The following is a 21138-nucleotide window of genomic DNA, read 5'->3' as shown; positions in this document are numbered from 1 at the left end:
GAAGTGGTGGGGAGTGCGAGTCAAGATGTTATGCAGTTGGGGGGAGGGCAATGCACAGAAATTCAAGGGTTGTCTCTTCCCAACTTTGGAGGGTTTTTGCGCATTTTAAAATCACATGAGGAGGTTTTCTGCAAAAAATGTGCAGGATAGCCAGTGCCTCTCCCTATCCACCCACTGAGAGTGGGCCATGGCCACGCTGGCGTGCCACGCAAACGCCACATAGGGTCGCATACGCGAGGGGGCGCCATATTTGCATGCCAAGATAAGTTCGGTCACTCAAAACTTGTATTTTGTTAGTTTTAGTACTAAACTATCCATCCACCAAGTTCTCTCTCTCTCTCTCAACAATTCTATAAGTACATATTGCAAATCATAGGGTTTTCAAATCCTATAGGAGTACATGGTATGTGACATCTTACTCCTATGTTTTTTCTATCCCTAATTCCTAAGTTTTAAAATTTCGGCAATCCAAAAAGGTATGATCGAAAGGTACATACTAAAGAATTCCATCGTTTTCAAATCCTATAGGAGTACATGATATTTGGCATCTTAATCATGTGTTTGTTTTCTATGACCATCCAAAGTACATATTGCAGAATCCCATGTTTTCTTCTTTCTGCTGCATCCACCAGCGGCGTGATGTGAGCAAAGCACGTTGTCGCCGATGGGCCTCTGTTTTAGTGGAGCAAACTTGTTTAAGCCCGTGAGCTTGTAGTAGCAGCGGCCGGGAAGTCGTCCATGTACACTAGAAGATGCCGACGGCGATCTGCGGTAGCAAATTGCCGCCCTAGAGAAGAACATGGCAGAGAAGGCCTGTAAAATGCCCCAGTTTCGCCAAGACGGAGTCTAGGAACACAAAGCTCACACGCTTTCTGGTGTTTCTGGTGAGGCCGAGAGTGCCGCACCTTCATCCATCGGAACTGGAGCCAAAGGACCCAGACATAGAACCACGTTTCACATGACAGCGTGACCGAGACAAACCTGTAGGAAAAAAAGCCAGACCCGAAGAACCAGATCTAATAACATACCATCTTCCACATGTCTCCCGACGATACGAGCAAGCATCACTGGAACGAGGTTGAGGCGGGTAGAATTTACAGTAATGCTGACAACGACAGTGTCGTCTCGCCATCGCCACCGTCAAACAGAGATATACCTTATGCCCCAGGAGAAAAAAAAATACGGCTCCCGAAAATAGGTCGGGTCCTCCCCGCATATCCCACCGGTGAACTGGCGGTGGCGTAGGACGCCGGTGATTTACTGGAAGAGGAGAATAACAACATTTGTTCAATTGCATATTTGTTTCCACGGAGTGACAATAGCTAGTTTGACCCGTAAATAATTACGCGAAGTCATCCGATTAAGATCTTCATATTCTTTTTTGTACTTGTAGAAATCTCATGTTTAGATTGGATGGCACATTATATGGGGTAGGTCGGTAGGTGTATCGCGAATCAACATGTGATGTGATTGGATGGATAGGAAGACAACGGTATCCAAAGTCCACCCGAGTTCAAGTCTTAGACTAGACATTAGTGCTCGCATTTTTCTGGATTCATTTCAGGTCTTCCGGCAACATGCGTTCAGTGGGAGATGTTCCCGTTGACTACGAAGATATATGCGGCGATTTCGTTAATCTCAAAATGATGTGCCGGCTTAATCTTTCGGAGGTGCCCATATGGGTGAGTGTATGAACGTTTGCATATGTACCGTGTTAAAAAAAAGGCCGGTCCTTTTTATCCTCTTTCAAATTTGCTAATAACCAACCTTTGTATGAATATATGCAGTTTTGGTGCAGATACCGAGAGTGGTAACTTTTCTGTTCGACTTTTTTTTTGCAGTGTGTCCATCACTTGTGTGAATTCATTCGTTCCAAAGGATCAATTTGCTGACGAAGATAACTCTTTTATTATTCTGGGGTATAGCTCGGATAGCTGCAACACCCTCGAGAAACAAAGGTACTCATACTCATGAACATAACACAGAGGGCAGTACACCTCTGAAACAGGGCGTTCCACATCATGGAACTAACATTATTTCTGATTGATAAACAACACTCAGCAGCATCCATTCATCGCCCCCGCAGCGCATCAAGTGGCCTCGAGGCTCACGGCAGAGTGTAAGCTGCAAAAAGAGCAAGGATTTCAGACAGGGAGCAACAACACATAATTAAGCCATGGCATTGTCAGGTGACCCGTTCTGCGTACCTCCGCACTTGTAGCCGACAGGGCGGTCGACGAGGTTGCAGCGCTTGGGGATGGACATGGCGACCTCCGGCTTGATGCCGGCGCTCTTGGCGGTGTCGGAGAGCATGACGGCGCAGAGGCACTTGGGGCTCTGCTTGCCGATGGTGTGTACAGCCGTGCAGCACCCGCTGGACGGCGCCGACTTGGGGTCCTGCCCCGCCGACGCGCACGGCGCCAGCTTCAGCGCCATCTTGTCCGCCGGCGTCTTCCCGCACTCGCCGGCCCCGTGCGCGCCGCGCGGCGCCGCGAGGCACGCCGCGGCCGCGACCACCAGAGCGAGCACCAGCAGACTCCTCATCGACATCGTCGCCTCACCTCGATCGCTAAGATGACAGTGTGGTTGCTTAGTGTTCACTAGTACTAGAACTCAGTACGTGTGCGGGCTACTCGTAAGCTAGCTGCTGCCTGTTTCATGGCCTCGGAGCTGATGCTTATATAGTGGTAGCGTCGAGTGTGGCTGTGGCGACCGACCCGAGCTCATGATGGCCGCGGGCATCGGTGGAGCGAGCACTGACGCACACCGGCGCGGGCTGTGTCGGCACGCGGCGCCTCGCCCAATGGCGTTGCGCCAAGCTCGACCAGGCCGCAGCTAGTGGGTTGTTGTGTCCTACGCGAAGTTTTGCATACTTGCTTCTACACGGCGCGCCGCGCCGGCCGGCAGCTTTAATCGTTAGTTTGAAGGCCTGGGCGGGCCGGGCATATGGCACGCTGTGAGTTGGGACCTTTGCTTTGGGGGCATGCGTGAAGCAGCCAAAGCACCGTGAACTAAGTGGCTGGTTTGGTTATCGGGTTGTTTCGGTGGATGCGGCACTTGGATTTGCGGCGGGAAGAAATTAAAGAAGTGCTCATTGCTGGTGCGGTGCTGCCGCGTCGCCGTGTCGCCGGCGTCGGTGGTGGTCTCATTTTTTTTTTCAGAGTACGCCTACGTGTATCATAGCTTTATAGAAGGCATAATTTGAGTTACAAGAAACTACATTCGTCGCGAACAACACGCATAACACAAACATCACACTTAAACAAGGGCAAAGAAGAACAACCGTGTAGAAAGCTACAACGCAAAGAGCCTATCCTAAACGAAACACAATACCGCGTCACGATCGACACCGGACACATCCGAAGAACACCAACTTCCACAGAACTTCACTTGTCGATGCACCATCCACTCTTAAAGCATAAGAAGAAGTGGCAAGTGGGTGGCAAGACTCGATCCGGTTTGAGGAAGACGCCGTCTTGGACACACGGGCTACGGGCGTACATAGTGCCGCAGAGGATCAAGGAGGATAGCGGCGAACACTGGAGGAGAGCGACGAGGAGCCGATCATGTCTTCAAACACAATGCTCCCAACAGAGGAACGCCGTCATTGTGCCGATCCAACCAAATCAAGGCTTTCGCCCGGAGACAGCCACAACTCCAAGCAAGCGAGGGACATGACAAACTTGCCTCGACGACGCCTTCAAGGAGGGGAATTATGTAGGGGATATGCCATAGAGGCAGTAATAACAGTTATTTTGTATCTCCAAGTTTGTAATGAATGTTTATGATCCATGCTATAACTGCAATGATTCTCGAGTCTACAATATCCACGAGGCTCGGAGGGAACTCATATGCACGTGTGGTATAATAAACGGTAAAATATATTCCTAGTCTTGCCTCTAAGACTAGTTCAAGTATTGCATGATGATCCTGTTTCCTGATCATGGGCATGACTATGCCGGCAATTTTGAGGGCACATGGTTTGGTAGAACGCTTGTGTTGAATCAACCCGGATTGATATTATGCTATGAGATACCTTCGTCACAAGTTTATGGTTAATATCATTGAGATAGTTAATGTTTGCATAATTCCTTAGACCATGAGAGTATCAAGTTCCTTCGTGCTTGCTTCGTGAACTTTGGGGTTTGTTAAACGTCATCCGTAACTGGGTGGCTATTACGGCAGCTTTCGGGTTCACGGAAAAGTATAGGAAGTAACAAGATAGCTCAAGATTGGGATTTGCTCCTCCGACGATGGAGAGATATACTCGGGCCCTCTCGGTGTAACGGTATCCATCATCGTCTGGCCAGACACATTGTGATTTGATCACTGGGATGCCGGAACACGGAAACGAGAAAAGAGAACAAAACCGGTAACGAGGTAACTTGCATGGTGGACAAATTGTTCGTCCATGGGCATGCAATAAATCTCACCTCGGGTGTTTGTGACATATCGCGAAGCAACAGGAATAGCTCACTGCAACTGGAGGTTCACTCGAATATTCATTCGTGTGGGTATAGGGGTCAATATGGGTGTCCACGGCTCCGATGTTGATCATTGATCGGAAGGGGTTCCAGGTCATGTCTATACTTCACCGAACCTATAGGGTCACACGCTTAAGGGTCATCTATCCGCTGAATACTAGACAGGGAGTCTGAGAGAAAATCACCGAAAAAGTTTCGGACACCGAAAAGTTTCGGACAGCGGAATCGTACCGCAGAGATAGGTCATCGGATAAGTTTCGATGATACCGAAAAGTTGTTTCGAGATACACCATTAAGTCAAATTGGTTTCGGCACATGCCTGATAATTCTTGGAGGATGCCAGAATCATTCTGGAAGCTTTTTGGAATTTTCTGAGATAAAAACCGGAAATGTTCCGGAGCTGCCGGAGCCACTTCAGATGCTTTTCGCAGATGAAAATCACTAAACCGGAATTGTTTCGGAACGCGTTGAAAATAATTTTGGTGGGTACTGGAAATGTTCTAAGCCCACATAAATATTTTCAGTTCGAACAGACGCTGAAAAATGTCGTCGTGAATAGTGAAAGTGCTTTTTGGGATATTTTATGGTGAGTCACCTTTTGGGATATCTCCAAAAGGCTTCTAGAAGGGCTTGGGGGCCAAGCATGCTCCTCATGGGGGTCCCCCAAGGGGGTTGGCCGGCCACATGTGTGGGGCTCCATGGAGCTCCACTTCACTCCCCATTATGCCCTTCATGTGTGACATTTGCATGGGCATTTTGGGTTTTTGTGAGCCATCCCTACCCCTTGGCTTTCCTATAAATAGAGGAGGAGTGGGCAGCCCAAAGCTCATCCCTTGCTCTCATACACATGCCATGCATTATCTGGCTTCTTCTCTCCCTCCGACGAAAAGAGTTTCGTAGAGCCGTAAGGCTGTCTGGGTTCCGGCAGGAACTAGTTTTGGACGGCGAAGCCCTGCCGGATAGCTGACACCGTATGTGTGCAACCCCGTAGAGAGATTGTAGTTTCGATCTTTTGCCCGAGGGGCTGTTCGAGTGTCCTCCCGAAGGGCTGTCCGAGTCTTCGTCCGAGTTTCGAGGGTCCTCCCGAAGGGCTGTCCGCGACATTGTCCGGGGGACTGTCCGACCGCCTCCCGAAGGGCTGTCCGGAGAGGGAGTACATCCTCGCGGTTGGGAGGTTGTAAATCCTAACTGCGGGGATCTGCACCGACGATCTACACCGACTCTTCTTCCGCTGCGCTTCGAGTCGGTACGGATCAGATCAAACCTTGTATGCAGTCTCCATAGTGGTCCTGGGCGTGCTCGCTATACCGAAAATTTTCGTTTTCTGTCGCGTTCCCCTACAAATTACACCCACGGGTGCCATCGCCGCCGGCCCGACGAAAGTCAAGCAAGATTTTCATCCGCAAGTCGCACCTCATCACACGCCCTAGAATTGGGCAACGCCGTCCCAGAAGCTTCACACCGCCGCCACCGCAGCTCTTCGCCAACATATAGCTGCAACTCCAGGGGCCAACGACCGGAAGCCCGGCAATGAGAATACCGGCCACACCAACAAGACCCCGCCTGGACAAGGAACCACAGCCGCCCCACACCTCCGACAAGGACCAAGAAACCCGCAACAGCCATCGCCCACTCCAAGGGACAACCTTTGCGACGCCTGAACCCGCAACTCCGTGAAGCCAAGCAGCACCACCGCTCCTCACACCGCACAGATGTGGCCGGCAGCGCGCTGCTCGCCAAGACTCCATCTTGGCCGAGTCTCATAGCACCGCCGGCACCAACCTGTCCGCGGACTCGCACTGCTACCTCCAGACGACGCTGCAACCTCCCAGCCGCGCCATCCCCTCGCTGTCGACGCTTGCCAGGCCTGCCGCTCCGCCATACCTCCTGCCGAGCTTCGGCCGCCACCCCACCTCCGGCCAACGCCACTGGCCGGGCTGAATCCCGCCACGAAGAGAATCGTCGTGCTGCCACCAGCCCAAGCCAGCAGCATCGCCGCCATCCACCACCGCCACCTGCCAGTGCGCCCCACCGACGCGCCGGCCTCCGAGCTCCGTCGTTGACTGAAGAAGAGGCCCCTCGCAGCCCTGCTCCAGGGTGGGCGAGGGAAGGTCCCGCCGCCGCCGGCACCGCGCGGGCTTTGCCCGGTGGCACCCGCCGCCGACGGCGGCGGGAGAGGAGGTGGATGGGGGTTGGGGGGCAGCTAGGGTTCGAGCGCCCGGGGTCGCGGGGCTGGGTTCGACGTCAACAAGTCTTACAATGTCGATTTTCCCGAGGTGGTGGTGTCATCATTTGATGCATAGTTACGGTCCCATTATAATGAAGACCCAATTTCAAAAATGAAATAAAATAATGAAGACCGAGGCCATTTTGCGAACACGTCTATTTTCTGTACGCCTCGGACAGTTGTACTAGTCTTTTTTTCTCAAAAAACAAGTTCTTTTTTGTTTGACGGGTGGAGACTTGTAGTTCAGTATAGACAATAGTACTTTTTCTACATCAAAGTACTCTTTATTGCAAAGTGATTATCATAGTTTTTTTTACAAGAGTATCAATAATCTCTATAGATGGATGTTCCATCCACCTCGCACACACCTTACTTCTATCTAGTTTGGCTAAATCACGGGCAATGTAATTTATCTCTCTAGAAGCATGATTAAAAATAATATACGGAAAATCATATGCAAGATTATATATAGACAATCGAACTTGTTTACAAAGCTAGGAACCGTTTATGCGAATGCCTCTCGCCCGCAGCGACCATACGTATGGCCCGGCCTAGTAACGTGTGCGCTCGCTCGATCGGGTTTGATCGCTGCTGCGTTCGTTCGTTTTTTTTCTTCGGCTTTCTTTGGTTGCTTTTTATTTATTTATATTTGGTTCTTTAACGATTTTTTTGGGTTCGTTATATTTGTCACCTACATTTTAAGCGGTAATGATTATATTTTCAACACAATTTTTTTACATTGTGCTTTTTTTAATTTGATGAACATTTTTTTGAAACATGAGCATATTTCTTTCAAATGTCACGTACATTTTTTAAATGGCAATAAACAACTTTTTAACCTACACGAGCATGTTTTTATTAGTATAAACATTTCTATAAATGTGCATGAACAATGTTTCGAAACACGAAAAAATTTCTTTGAAATGTCATGCAAGCGTTTTTTTTACATTGTATACACATTTGAAAATAACATACAGTACAATACTAGAACAATCCCCTTTCGGTTTTCTGCGGTGCTGATCTTCCAAGCCGGGCGTGGCCACGGGGTGGGCAAGGTAGAGCAAGGGGAACGCGTGATGGCCCGCGGCTAGCTGCCGTGGCGGCGGCGGCGGGTTCGTAGAGGCGTTGCGGATTTTCCGGAAGAACTCGTGCGTGCTGGTCTCCAAATCAGTGGGCTGCTCGTGCATGAGGAAAGCTTGTAAGGGTGTCCTCTTTGAGTCCATGTCTGGCCGAGTCGGGGACCTGTGTTGGGGCTGCGGTTCTGGCGCCGACCACCCGGGAGGCCGCATCTCGCCGTTGCTGATCTGGAAAGACATGGGGGGGTAGCCGGGGCAGAGAGTTTTGGCGCTGCGCTGAAGGGCCAGTTGTTCGTGTCAGGCGGAGGAAGAGCAATAGGTATGAATCTCTCTGTAACCTCCCATTTTCCTTTTGCTTGGCGGCATATGCACTTCATAATTTCAGTTATTTAGTTTGTCTGTTAAGTAATTTAAGAGATCTGGTGATAATTATAAAATTATGCAGTTAAAATTTCTACTTAGCAGATAACCTGTACATACATACTGTTGATATTCATGTATGGACTATTTGTAGGATGCGCCGTCGCTCGCCGCTCGCAGTGGCGTAGCGCCGCCAACCATACCTTATGCAGAGGGAAGATGTACATCGCAGCATCACCCCCAAACTCTTTGGCCGAGTGGATTTGGCGGAGCCTGAACAGGTACTGAAATCCCTAAATTTTTCTCCATGTCACATGAGCTAAATTTCATCCCAGATTATAAATCGATGGGTAGAATCGCCATCCCGCAATCATACTTAAGATCAAGTAAATTAGACATTTAGATCTCCATGCTGCAGCCACTTTTTCATGGAGCTGGTAGAATAGAGATTGAGATTAGGGTACTATTCATTAGAGGGAATCTTAGAGTTGGGGATCGTGTCTTCTGGACGTCTTAATATGAGAGAGATGAGGGTAGATTCAATAGATTTGATATCCATTCTAAAATAAAATAAAATGGTACGATCTTTATTATTCGCTTTCAATTTATTCCTCTGTTAGACCTTTCAGCCTGAGCATTTCATAGTTGTGGATGACACTAGGAGAGTTGGGACAATTTTCGTTGGTTTATTTCTCACACAATGCCATGCCAACCTGAGGGGTTGGGGATACATACTTATAGGCTGCTAGCCAGCCAAGCATATGCTAAGATGCTAGTCTAAGATGCTGCTAAGATGCCAGTCTAAGATGCTAGTCTAAGATGCTATCCTAACTGCCAGTCCTTGATGGCCAGGGATTCTATCCTAACTGCCACAAGGACCATGTGCTGCAGCCAAAGGACCATGTGCTGCAGCCCCACAAAGACCTTAGTACATAGACTTATCCATCATTCTCCCCCTAAGTCTTGTACGTCGTTTTGTGGGAGGGTTGAATCATCCCGATCCTGGAGCAGAGTTCGAGGAACTTGATCCTCCCAAGAGGCTTGGTGAGCAGGTCTGCGAGCTGGTCCGTGGTGTTGATGTAGCTCGCCTCGATGCTCCCTTCTTCCACACAGCTGCGGATGAAGTGGTACCTCAGTCGGATGTGCTTGCTCCGTTCGTGGAAAACGGGTTCTTTGCCAGGGCCAGGGCGGACTTGCTGTCCACCAGGAGCTGCACCGTTCTGGTGTCTTGAACAAGAAGATCACCAAGCAGTCGAGCGAGCCAGAGCGCCTGAGTGCAGGCGGTGGAGGCCGCTATGTACTCAGCCTCACAGCTGGACAGGGCCACCACCTGCTGCTTGACTGATTGCCAGCTCACGAGACACTTGCCGAGGAAGAAGAGGATCCCGCTCGTGCTCTTGCTGGTGTCGATGTCGCCGGCGTGGTCGCTGTACCCGACGAAGTGTGCCGCCCCCGGACACCTAGGGTAGTGGAGGCCGTGGTCGAGGGTCCCTGCTACGTAGCGGACGATCCTCTTCACTGCCTGCTGGTGTTCCGACGTCGGTCGCTCCATGAACCGACTGACATAGCCGACGGAGAATGCCAAGTCCGGTCGTGTGTGGGCGAGGTAGCGAAGGCTCCCCACAAGGCGTCGGTACTGCGTAGCATCCACTTCCTCCGCCTTGCTGTCGCGGCTCAGTTTCAGCCTCTCCTCCATCGGAGTGAGAGCTGGGTGACAGTCGGTGAGCCCAGCTAGCTCAACGATGCGCTTGGCGTAGGCGGACTGTCGAAGCGCGATCCCGGAGTGATCCTGGTGCACCTCAATCCCAAGATAGAAGGAGAGGAGCCCCAGATCACTCATCTGGAAGGTGGCCTTCATGTCTTCCTTGAACGCTGCCACCTCTGCATCTTTGGTGCCGGTAATCACCAAGTCGTCAACATAGACGCCCACCAGCAGGGCGTTTCCTCCACTGCCCCGTCGGTAGACGGCCGCCTCATGCGGGCTTTGCTCGAAGCCCATCTTCTTTAGCGTGGAGTCCAGCTTGGCGTTCCACGCCCTAGGTGCCTGCCGTAGGCCATAGAGAGCCTTGCGCAGGCGGAGTACCTTGCCCTCCTGGCCAGGGATCGCAAATCCCGGTGGCTGATGCACGTAGACTTCCTCCTTCAAGTCGCCGTTGAGGAATGCCGACTTGACATCCATGTGATGGACATGCCAGCCCTCCTGGGCAGCCAGCGCGAGGAGAAGTCGCACGGACTCCATCCGTGCCACGGGAGCGAAAGCGTCGTCGAAGTCGACTCCTTCCTGTTGCAAGAAGCCTCGGGCCACCAAGCGAGCCTTGTGCTTGATGATGGCGCCGGCTCCATCCCTCTTCAGCTTGAACACCCACTTAAGGGTGATTGCGCGGTGACCACGAGGGAGGTCAGCGAGCTCCCAGGTGCGGTTTTGCTCGACCGCATCCATCTCCAACTGCATCGCGGCGCGCCATGCCGCGTCTCTCTCGGCCTCTGCAAAAGACCGTGGTTCGCCGTCTTCACACGCGATTTGTAGCTGCGCCTCCAGGTCACGTGGCACCAGTCTCGGCACCGGCTGGTCGCCGAGTAGATCTTCCATCGTACGATACCGCAGCGGTTCGCCGCCATAATACGCGTCGATCCGCTCCTCGTCGTGAGTGAGCGGAGAAGCGAACTTCGTCGGGTTGTGCTCTGCGTGAGCTGGTGCTGATGAAGATGAGCCCGGGGTGGTGATTGCCGGGGCTGGAGTGTGCGGCGTCGCCGGTTGTGGTGCCGTCGGCGTAGCAGGCACCGGAGTCGATGTGGTTTTGGGGGCCGGGGTAGGCGTGCCCGGCGACGAGGAGCTGGTTGCTCCCCCGGCTTCCTTGAAGTGGACGTACTCGACAATGAAGTCGTCGTACGTCGGCGTCGAGCCGTCGTCCACCGCCTTGTCCCATTGCCACCCTCGCCCTTCGTTGAACACGACGTCTCGCGCCGTGCGCACACGCTGTGTCTTTGGGTTGAGGATGCGGTAGGCCTTTGAGCCCTCCGCGTAGCCGATGAAGACTCCCGGAGTGCTCCTGTCGTCGAGCTTGCCGATGTGACCGAGCTCCTTGGCGAACGCAAGGCAGCCAAAGACCCGCAAGTGGGAGACCGCCGGCTTCCGCCCATGCCAGGCCTCGTACGGTGTCCTGCCGTCGAGTGCCTTGGTAGGCGAGCGGTTTAGGATGTAGACGACTGTTAGCACCGCCTCTCCCCAGAAGACAGCCGGCATCCCTCTCTGCTTGAGGAGAGCTCGAGCCATCCCCACAACCGTCTGGTTGCGCCGCTCGACGACGCCGTTTTGCTGCGGGCTGTACGGCGCGGAGTAGTGGCGCTGGATGCCCTCATCGGCGCAGTACGACGCGAATTCAGCCGCCGTGAATTCGCCGCCGTTGTCAGTGCGCAACACGCGCAATTTGCGGCCGCTCTCCGCCTCCACACCAACCTGCGCGCGCCTGATGGCGTCCGCCGCCTCTCCCTTACTGCCGAGGATCATCACCCACATGTAACGGGAGAGATCGTCGACGAGCAGCAGGAAGTAGCGTCGACCTCCTGGTGTGGCTGGCGTCACCGGGCCGCACAGGTCTCCGTGCACGAGCTCCAGCCTCTCCTTGGCCCGAAAACTCGCCTGTTGGGGAAAGGGGAGTCGTCTCTGCTTCGTCATCACGCAGATGTCGCAGAACTGCTCCACATGGTCGAGGCATGGCAGGCCTCGCACCATCTCCTTGGCACTTAGACGCTTCAGGGCCTCAAAATGAAGGTGCCCAAAGCGCTCATGCCATTGCCACGCCTCGTCGTCCCGACGGACAGCGAGACAGACCGGTTGTGCCACCTGCACATCAAGGACGTAAAGTCGATTTCCACCTCTGGGTACCTTGGCGAGAAGGCGACCCTGGCGATCCCAGATGCGTAGGACCCCATGCTCAATCAGCACGCGTGAGCCGTTCTCATCCAGCTGTCCCAAGCTGATGATGGAGTTCCTTAGCGCGGGGATGTAGTAGACACCGGTGAGCAGCCGGTGCTCTCCCGCCTTGGCGGTGAAGATGACGGAGCCGACGCCCTTAATTTCCACAGCGGAGGCATCCCCAAACTTGACGGAGCCTCGCGCATCGGAGTCGAGCTCGGCGAAGAATTCCCTTCGACCGGTCATGTGGTGGGTGGCGTCGGTGTCGAGGCACCACCCCGTAGTCTTGTCCTTCCCGGAGCCATCGCCGAGAAGAGCGTGCGCTTTTGGCTCGTCGAGGTGGATGAGAGCTTTTGCGACTGGTGTCGCTGAGGATAGCTCAATGCTTGCATGCGCCATGAACAGAGCCGTCTCTTCCTCCTTCGCCTGTGCGACGTGAGCCTGGCCTTGTCGTGGTTGCCAACACTCATTGGCCCAATGGCCAAACCGGCCACAGTTGTGGCAACTATTGTCTTGTGTCGGCTTGGGCTTGCCAGCGGCGCCGTCCTTGGCGCCTCCGCGGGCGTCACCTTCGGCACGTCCTTGTGCCCTGCCCGGGGGGCCTCTTCGCGTCTTACGCTGCTTGCCACGCTTGCGGCCGCCCGTCGTGGAAGAAGGCTCCCCCTTCTTCCTGTCACCAAGGCTGGGATCCCACTGCTCCCGAGTTAGGAGCAGCTTCCCGCCGGTGGTGATGGGCCCCGAGGGAGGCTGTGGCTCGTCGGTGTCGACGACCTTGAGACGGCCTATCGCCTCCTCGATCGTCATCGTGGAGAGGTCCAGCAACGACTCGATCGAGCGAGCCATCTGCTTGTACTTCTCGGGAATGCACCGAAAAAGCTTCTCGACAACTCTCTCCTCGGTGTAGGTGGCATCGCCAAACTTCACCATCTTCTGCAGCAGAGTGTTGAGACGGAGAGCAAAGTCATCAACGTCCTCACCTGGCTTGAAAGCCAGGCTCTCCCACTCCTTACGAAGTGCCTGCAGAGTGGACTTGCGAGCACGGTCGCTGCCGATGCGTGCTGCGGCGATGGCGTCCCAAGCCTCCTTGGCAGTCCGCTTGTTGGAAAGCGAGAACTGCATCTCGGGCGGGACTGCGGCGATGAGGGCGTCCAGTGCCCGTCGATCCTGTAGGTGGTCGACGTTGCTGTCCTGGACTGCCTCCCACATGCGCCGCACCTAGAGCCTGACCTTCATGATCCCGGCCCACTCGACGTAGTTGGTTTTAGTGAGGGTAGGCCACCCAACACTGGGACCAACATCCCTGACCACAGTTTGGATCTCGTAGAGGCCGCGGTCCTGGTCGTTGCAGCCGCCGTCGCGGTGCGCGCCTCCACCTGGAGCGCGGGCGTGCTCGGCTGCCCACTGCGCTGTCCGCTCCTGCGCCACTTTGGCGCGATCTGCGTCGGCGCCGTCGTCCGCAGGCGCGGAGCCGCTGGAGCTGCCGGGGCCGCCGCGGAGTGCCTTGGCATCCGCTGTAGCCTCACGGGCTGCTTCTGCTGCTGCTGCTGCTTCTACCGCCGCCCTGGCTGCTTCTACCTCCGCTCTGGCTGCTGCCAGCTCCGCTGCAACCAGCCTCGACACCCTTGCCGCCGCAGCAGCTGCTGCTACAGCCGCTCGCTCACGCTCCTCTGCCACGGCGCGCTCGGCCTCCTGCCGGCGCCGCATGCTCGAGGTAGCCGTGTGCTGAGAGCGACCTGCAGACATGGCTCGCTGCAGGGGGGCTGTTGCGTGAAGAAGAGGCTGTTGTTGCCGAGCCGCTGCTCGACAGTCCAGAGGGAGGGAGGTAACCAGAGGCAGACGGAGCAGCTGCTGCTACCGACTTGGGTTGCTCAGCTCCCGGTGAGGGAGGTAAGCAGGAAATGCTCAGGGTACAAGATAACCTGGCTCTGATACCACTTGTTAGACCTTTCAGCCTGAGCATTTCATAGTTGTGGATGACACTAGGAGGGTTGGGACAATTTTCGTTGGTTTATTTCTCACACAATGCCATGCCAACCTGAGGGGTTGGGGATACATACTTATAGGCTGCTAGCCAGCCAAGCATATGCTAAGATGCTAGTCTAAGATGCTGCTAAGATGCCAGTTTAAGATGCTAGTCTAAGATGCTATCCTAACTGCCAGTCCTTGATGGCCAGGGATTCTATCCTAACTGCCACAAGGACCATGTGCTGCAGCCAAAGGACCATGTGCTGCAGCCCCACAAAGACCTTAGTACATAGACTTATCCATCATCCTCAAGTTTATAGAAATATTAATGTACAAAAAAACTTATTTGTGGAAACACTAAAGATTTAGCTCACGGATACAGAATTGATGAATGGGAAATTGTATATTATGTTGAAAGAATAAAGATACATATGTACACATACATTTATTTGGTTGAGGAGGCTTCGTTGATGCCTATTTTTTTAGAGAGACTAACCGTAAGAGAGATGAGAATGTTAGTGCAAGAGAGATTAGTAATCACTAATTAGGTGGAATTCATTGGTGAACTTTCTCCAGAACGATCAAATATAGTACTGCATGTAGCTACCTAAAGATATTTATGCTTCAGTTTCTTTTAAAGACGATAGAAGAGAGATAGAAATTATTCAGGGATAAGTAACTAATAAACAAAAAAAAGTAATATTGTGTGGAGAGATCAAACATATATATGTTGATTAGCTAAATAAAATGAACACACCCACCAAGTACATATTTTGTTGATAACATGTGGTTAGGTTGTCCTTTTTTTTTTGCGGGAAGGTTATCTTGATCAACTGCACTGTAAATTAGAATATCTCTTTATAAACAATATTTTTTGCGACATCTTCAGTTGGACACTCTTTGTCATTGATCAGCACCTTCAATCCTTCCTTGTTTGTCACTCTTGATAATGCCACATACAGTTGTCCGTGGCAGAACACTTTTTTTTTCGAGAAAACGCGTTTCATTATATTGAAAAGAGAGATAGTTTGTAACATCCTCCTAGGAGGCTCCGGTACAGACAAAAGCACTAGAAAACATTAGTGGACGTCCCAGGTCTGTGGAAGGATGACACGCAGGCCTCGAGCACCCGCGGTAGCCCAAAGCGCGGCTTCTTCCTTGATCCTTGCTACCAAGACGCTAGTCGATGGGGTTGCAGCATTGAAGACGCAATCATTGCGATGCTTCCAGGTCATCCAAGGGATCAGCAGCGTTGCGGTTGTGAGCCCTTTGTGCATCGGCTTGGGCGTGGCCTGCCGCGCCGTGCGCCACCAGACGGACAGGGAGCCTTCACCATTAGGCGCGCTGCAAGGTAGGTGCAGCCAAGACAGGGCGTCGTGCCAAACCTGCTTGGTGAAGGGGCATTCCAGGATCAAGTGGTTCATCGATTCCGGCACCTGATCACAAAGCGGGCAGCGAGGAGGGTGCGGCAATCCGCGGCGGGCGAGGCGGTCGGCTGTCCAGCAGCGTCCCAAGTTAGCGAGCCAGTGGAAGAACTTCACACACGGAGGGGCCCAACCCTTCCAGGTAAGCTGCCAAGCCGGGCAGGCTGTAGAGCCGTGGAAGGTGGCTAGGTACGCGGACTGCGCGGTGTATGTGCCTGAAGCATTCCACTTCCATTGGAGGTGGTCCGGTCCAGCAAGAGAGTGGTATGCTCGATGGCTCGCCAGGTTAGCAAGTATTGGCCAATCTCTTGGATGCCAAGAGTGCCATGAATGTCTGAAGCCCACTGGTGCGCCTGAAGACCGTCTGCCACCGTTCTGCTTTTGCGGCGGCGCTTGGGGATGAGGGCGTACAGCTGAGGAGCGATCTCAGAGATGGATCGTCCGTTGATCCAGCGGTCCTCCCAAAATAGAGCCCGTCTTCCATCGCCAAGGATCATGAAGGTGGACGCGAAGAAGAATGCACGTTCCTCGCGAGAGAACTGCAGGTCGAGGCCAGCCCATGCTCTGTTTCCATCAGTGCGTGCAAACCAGAGCCATCTGGTGCGCAAGGCGAGGCCCGTGCGCTCCAGGTCGTGGATGCCCAGGCCACCCAGGCTGGTAGGGCGGCAGACGCGGCGCCAATTCACGTGGCAGTTGCCGCCTTGGGCATCAGCCCGGCCAGCCCAAAGGAATCCTCTCTGGATCTTCTCCAGGAGTTTGAGGACTTTCTTCGGCGGCGCGAGCACAAGGAGCTGATGTAGGGGAATGGCGCTGAGCACGGACTTGACAAAGGCGAGGCGCCCAGCCTTGTTCATGAGATGCGCCTTCCAAGTGGGCAGCTTCCCGGCTGTCTTGTCAACGACGGGTTGTAGCTGGGCGGCCGTCGGGCGTCGCAAGGTGAGGGGGATGCCCAGGTAGGTGATGGGGAACTCCGCGAGGGGGCATCCCAGGGTCGCGACGGCCGGGGCGACCTCGTCATCCGCACAACGGATCATCGTGGCAGTGCTTTTCTGGAAGTTGACTCGCAGGCCTGACGCACGGCCGAAAAGCTGCAGGATCTCTCTGACCGCCAACGTGTCGCTAGGCGAGGGGTGGCAGAAGAGGATGACGTCGTCGGCATACAGCGAGATGATGGGAATCGCACGACGGGGGTGCAACTGTTGCAGAACGTTGAGCTCGGCAGCGCGGCAGAACAAGCGCCCCAACGTGTCGACAGCAAGCACAAAGAGCTGCGGTGACACAGGGTCGCCCTGGCGGAGTCCACAACGATGCCAGATCGCAGGTCCAGGCGCGCCATTCAGAAGGACTCGGGTGCTGGCCGACGATAGCAAGATAGCGATCCAGCCGAGGAAGCGGTCGCCGAATCCATATCGACGCAGGGCCTCGAAGAGAAAGGGCCACGAGACGGAGTCGAAGGCGCGGGTGAGGTCGAGCTTGAGGAGGATGCGCGGGGCTTCCAGCTGGTGGAGGAGGCGCGCCGACTGCCGCACGATCAAGAAATTGTCGTGGAGGCTGCACCCGGGGATGAAGGCGTTCTGGATGGGACTGGTCAAGTCATTCAGCTTGGGCGCAAGGCGGAGAGATAACATCTTCACGAAGATCTTGGCGACGAGGTGGATTAGGCTGATGGGCCTGTAGTCGAACAGGCTGGCAGCGTCGGCGCGCTTTGGGATCAGCGTGAGCAGCGCTTGGTTCAGGCAGCTGAATCCTCGTCCCCGGAGCGCATGGAGCTGCTGGAAGGCGCAGACGAAGTCATGCTTGACAACGGGCCAGCAGGATCGAAGGAACTCCACGGTAAAACCATCTGGGCCGGGTGCCTTGCGCGCTGGCAAGCGCTTTATGGTTTGCCAAATCTCTTCTTCGCTGAAAGGGGCTTCCAAGTCGTCAAGGACGGGCGGCTCGATGATGTGCTGCAGGTCAAGGGTGCAGTCTCGAGGGCGATCGGTCCCGAGCAGAGAATCAAAGTGCGCGAAGGTCGCCGCGGCCATGTCAGCAGGGTCGGTGAGCACGGCGCCGTCAACCGTCAGGGAGTGGATCATGTTCTTCTGCTTGCGATAGGTGCACTGGCGATGGAAAAAAGAAGTGTTGGCGTCGCCATCTTTGAGGGAAGAGATGCGCGCGCGCTGTCGCGCCAAAGTTTGCTCCAGCGAGGCGAGGCCAAGATATGACAGCTTGATCTGTCGGCGGAGCCAGTCCTCGTGGGGTGTTAGCTGGCGGAGCTCCTGGGCCGAGTCAAGACGCAGGAGCAGCTCACGCGAGATCGCGAGCTGGTCGCGGATGTTGCCCACAGCGCGAGCACTCCAGCTCGTGAGCATGCGCGCAGTGGCCTGCATGCGCCGCATGATGCGGCAAAACGGGCTCGGGTCGTCCACCGAACTCTAAGCAGCCGCGACCACGTCCTGGTAGCCCGCAATACGCGTCCAGTACTCCTCGAAATGGAAACGCCGATGCACCGGGGGCAAAGGCGAGCAGTCAAGAATGAGCGGGCTATGATCGGAGACAACCGAGGCGAGGCAGCGAAGGTGGCACTCTCCGTGCCGCTCCTCCCAGTCTGCAGTGCAGAGGACACGATCGAGGTGAACCAGCGTGGGCGGGTCTGCTCATTCGACCATGTGTATCGCCGACCGTTGAGGTAAACCTCCTTAAGCGCGAGGTCATTGATAACACGGCGGAAGCGCCCCATCATGCGTCTGTTGATGTTCCCGTTGTTCTTGTCTTCATCTCGATAGATCAAGTTGAAGTCCCCGCAAAGCATCCATGGGCCGGCGCAATTGGCGCGCACGTCGCGGATTTCCTGAAGGAACGCGATCTTCTCATGATCCTGCTGCGGCCCATAAACAATGGTCAGCCACCAAGGTGCATCAGCGCTCGATGGAGTCGAGACCTGGGTAGTAAGCGTGTTGGGGCTGAACATGTGATTGTCAGCAGTCACCATCCTGCTCTTCCAGGCCAGCAGAATACCGCCGCGGGTGCCAATCGCCGGCAGGTAAACGTAGTCATCGAAGTCCGAACCGAGTGTTTCAAGGACAGTAGACATGTGGATGAACTCCATCTTGGTTTCTTGGAAGCAAACGATCGACGCGTCGGTGGAGACAATCAACGAGCGAATGGCGGTGCGCCGAGCGCGAGCGTTTAATCCGCGGACATTCCAAACGATAATTTTCAGGCCATGATCCATAAGAACATGATCGACACAGGGGGTCCACACGCGCGCCTAGGCCTCGATCGGCCTGACAGCGATGACCGTGGTAACCGGTGCGACGGAGGGGTCGACGGGGAGCTCGCGACCAACCAGCGCCGCAATGGCCGCAAGGACGGTCTGGGGGATCGGCGCGGCAAACACATCATCGTATGCTTTCATGGCTTCCGGGGTGATCGCCTGATCCACACCGACGATGCCGAGCGTGCGTAGTATCTGCACCTGCGCGCGTCGTTCTGCAGTGGGCGGTGCACCGGTCTTCGCCTTGGCCGCGGTGGCCGAGCGCCCGCGCCGAGGCTGGGAGAAATTCAGCGGCTGCCTTCTCTTCTTGCGGCCAGGAGTTGGGAGGACCGAGCTGAGCTGCCTGGTGGCCGCGGTGAGGAAGTCACCAAGGGTCCAGGAGCTTGTCGAGGGAGCACGCGGGCGGCTGCGGCGGAGCGTGACAGGGGGGGACGCAAAGCGTGTCGCGCTTCTGATGGTAGGTGATGGCGTCAGAATCGCCTGCTCAACTGATGGGCTGTCCGGGCTTTGGGGCCTCTGGAGGATCCGCACCTGGGCTTGGGCCGCTGAGGGGCTTGCGGGCTGGCAGTCAGCCCCAGCAGCAGAAACCAGCAAGCCATGGGGTGGCAGTGAGGCGGCATCAGATTGGAGATTCCGCGCGTCCGCCCGCGCGGATTGGCCAGCATGCAGGACGGCGGCGGCAGGCGCTGATGTGGGCAAAGCAGCGCTTTGTCCCGACAGAGAATCGACATCCACAACAGCGATTGGAGGCGCCATTGGCTGGGAGTCCGGGACCTCGCTGCAGGTGGGCTCGTCATCTGGAACCGCGCCCACCAGGTCGCAAGGCGACACAAGTGACGGCGTCAGGGGTGGGTGGGGTTGGCTTCAGCAGTTGGGGGCCAGCTGGCTCAGCGGCATGCATGTCCTCCCTCTGAGGCGATCCTGTCGGGGGGGTTGGCACCAGCGGTTGGGAGCCAGATGGGGCAGCGACATGCACGGCCAACCGCTGATGCGATCCTGTCGGCCTGGGATCTGCTGCCGCCGCAGCCTTGGCGAGCGCAGCCTCCCTTCTTTCGCGCTTTTTCTTTCCTCCCCTCTTTCCTCTTTTGGCTTTATGACGAGGGGGGTGACCCGCAGCGCAGGTGGTGGGCCAGGCATCCATGCACCGGTCCGAGCGGGGCACAGCCGGCGGCGGCGGAAGGGTACACGCGGCGGCGCAGGCTCCGGACCATTCAGCGGCGACGGCCACGCCATCAGCACGCTGCTGGCCACGGGAGCGCGTCCAGCCAGCAGTGTCCATAGCCATGCCATCAGCGCGTCCATCCGGCGCGGCAGTAGTGCGACGGCGCTTGCGGCCACGGCCGTGGCGGCGATGGCGGCTGCGACTCGGGCCGGGAGCGGCGCCGGCATCGGCATCATCGCCTGCGGGCGGAGCATCGATGCGGGCGTGGGCGTGGTCGACGTCAGCGCGGGCGAGGGCGATGGCGATCGGGTACGTGAGGGTGGTGACCGTGGGGGGGGGGGTGTGGAGGAGGCAGAGCGGCCCGGAGTAACTTCGACGATCTCCAGGATGGCGGCCGGGTCGTGAGCACGACCGGAGAGGCGAAAGGTGGCGAGGTCCGCACGGGAACGCGTCGAGGGGTGGAGGCGCTCAATCCAAACGCTAGCACCAAGGATATGCTCCGCCGTCGCGAGATGCCAGGCATTAGCGGGGATACCGCGGAGCTCGAGCTCGACGCGGTATTCAAACCCGCCGGAGCCGGCATGGGCAAGCTTGCACCATGGGCGTAACGACAGGGAGAAGCGCTGGCTGCGGATGAAGTGGTCGCCGTTCATGCGGTCCTTGGAGGCGCGGGAGCCGAAGATGATGAGGAAATCCTCAGGCTTGTGCAGGTGGGTGGTGAAGTCTCCGTCTTCAAAGCCGAACGTGGAGCACAGGAGCTGGGCCACCTCGTCGGCGGTCACCTGCGGCCGCGTTCCCGTGATGGTGGCCACCATCGCACGGCTCAGCACCTCTTCCGCCTCCTCCATCTCGACGGAGCGCGACATGATGATGCGCGCTGGTTCAGCCGCGCTCACAGGCACTGCCGGAGTTGGAGGTGGGGAGCGTTGTGCATCGCGGGGAGCGGCGTACACGGCCGCGGCGGGCGGCGCACGACCGGAACACTTGCTTAGGCAAATATATTCCTACCTTGTTTAAGGACTGACCTTGGCTCTTGTTTATCGTCATTGCGAAGCACACTGATAATGGATATTGCCTTCTTTTCAGCACGAATGGCCATTTTGAGTCGCTGGGTGACATGATTATTCGAGGTACGTATACCTTGTCACCGATGTGTGTTCCTGTGATTATTTGTGTCTCGATGTATTTGTTTCCAAGTTGTGTTATTGTCATTCTTGTACCGTTGCATAAACCTGCTGCTTGGTTGATGTTGCGCAGGAGCATGA

The 21138-nt window shown here is 55.4% G+C and overlaps 1 protein-coding gene across 1 annotated transcript; it reads right to left on the bottom strand.

Moving 5' to 3' along the window:
• Window positions 1-1884: 1884 nt before the first annotated feature.
• Window positions 1885-2664, bottom strand: LOC123053258 (non-specific lipid-transfer protein 4). Its single transcript, XM_044476713.1, has 2 exons — window positions 2208-2664; window positions 1885-2124 (listed from the first exon to the last, which is right to left on the bottom strand). Exons 1-2 carry the CDS (start codon window positions 2548-2550, stop codon window positions 2108-2110), a joined length of 360 nt encoding a protein of 119 aa, XP_044332648.1. The 5' UTR covers window positions 2551-2664; the 3' UTR covers window positions 1885-2107.
• Window positions 2665-21138: the final 18474 nt, after the last annotated feature.

Source organism: Triticum aestivum, chromosome 2D (assembly GCF_018294505.1).
Source record: "Triticum aestivum cultivar Chinese Spring chromosome 2D, IWGSC CS RefSeq v2.1, whole genome shotgun sequence".
Taxonomy (NCBI): Eukaryota; Viridiplantae; Streptophyta; class Magnoliopsida; order Poales; family Poaceae; genus Triticum; species Triticum aestivum.
Note: the sequence above shows the minus strand (reverse complement) of the source record. Positions and strands in the feature narration are given on the sequence as shown.

Coding starts and splice junctions, on each gene's coding strand:
- LOC123053258 (XM_044476713.1), bottom strand. CDS start 2,550: ATGTCGATGAGGAGTCTGCTGGTGCTCGCTCTGGTGGTCGCGGCCGCG.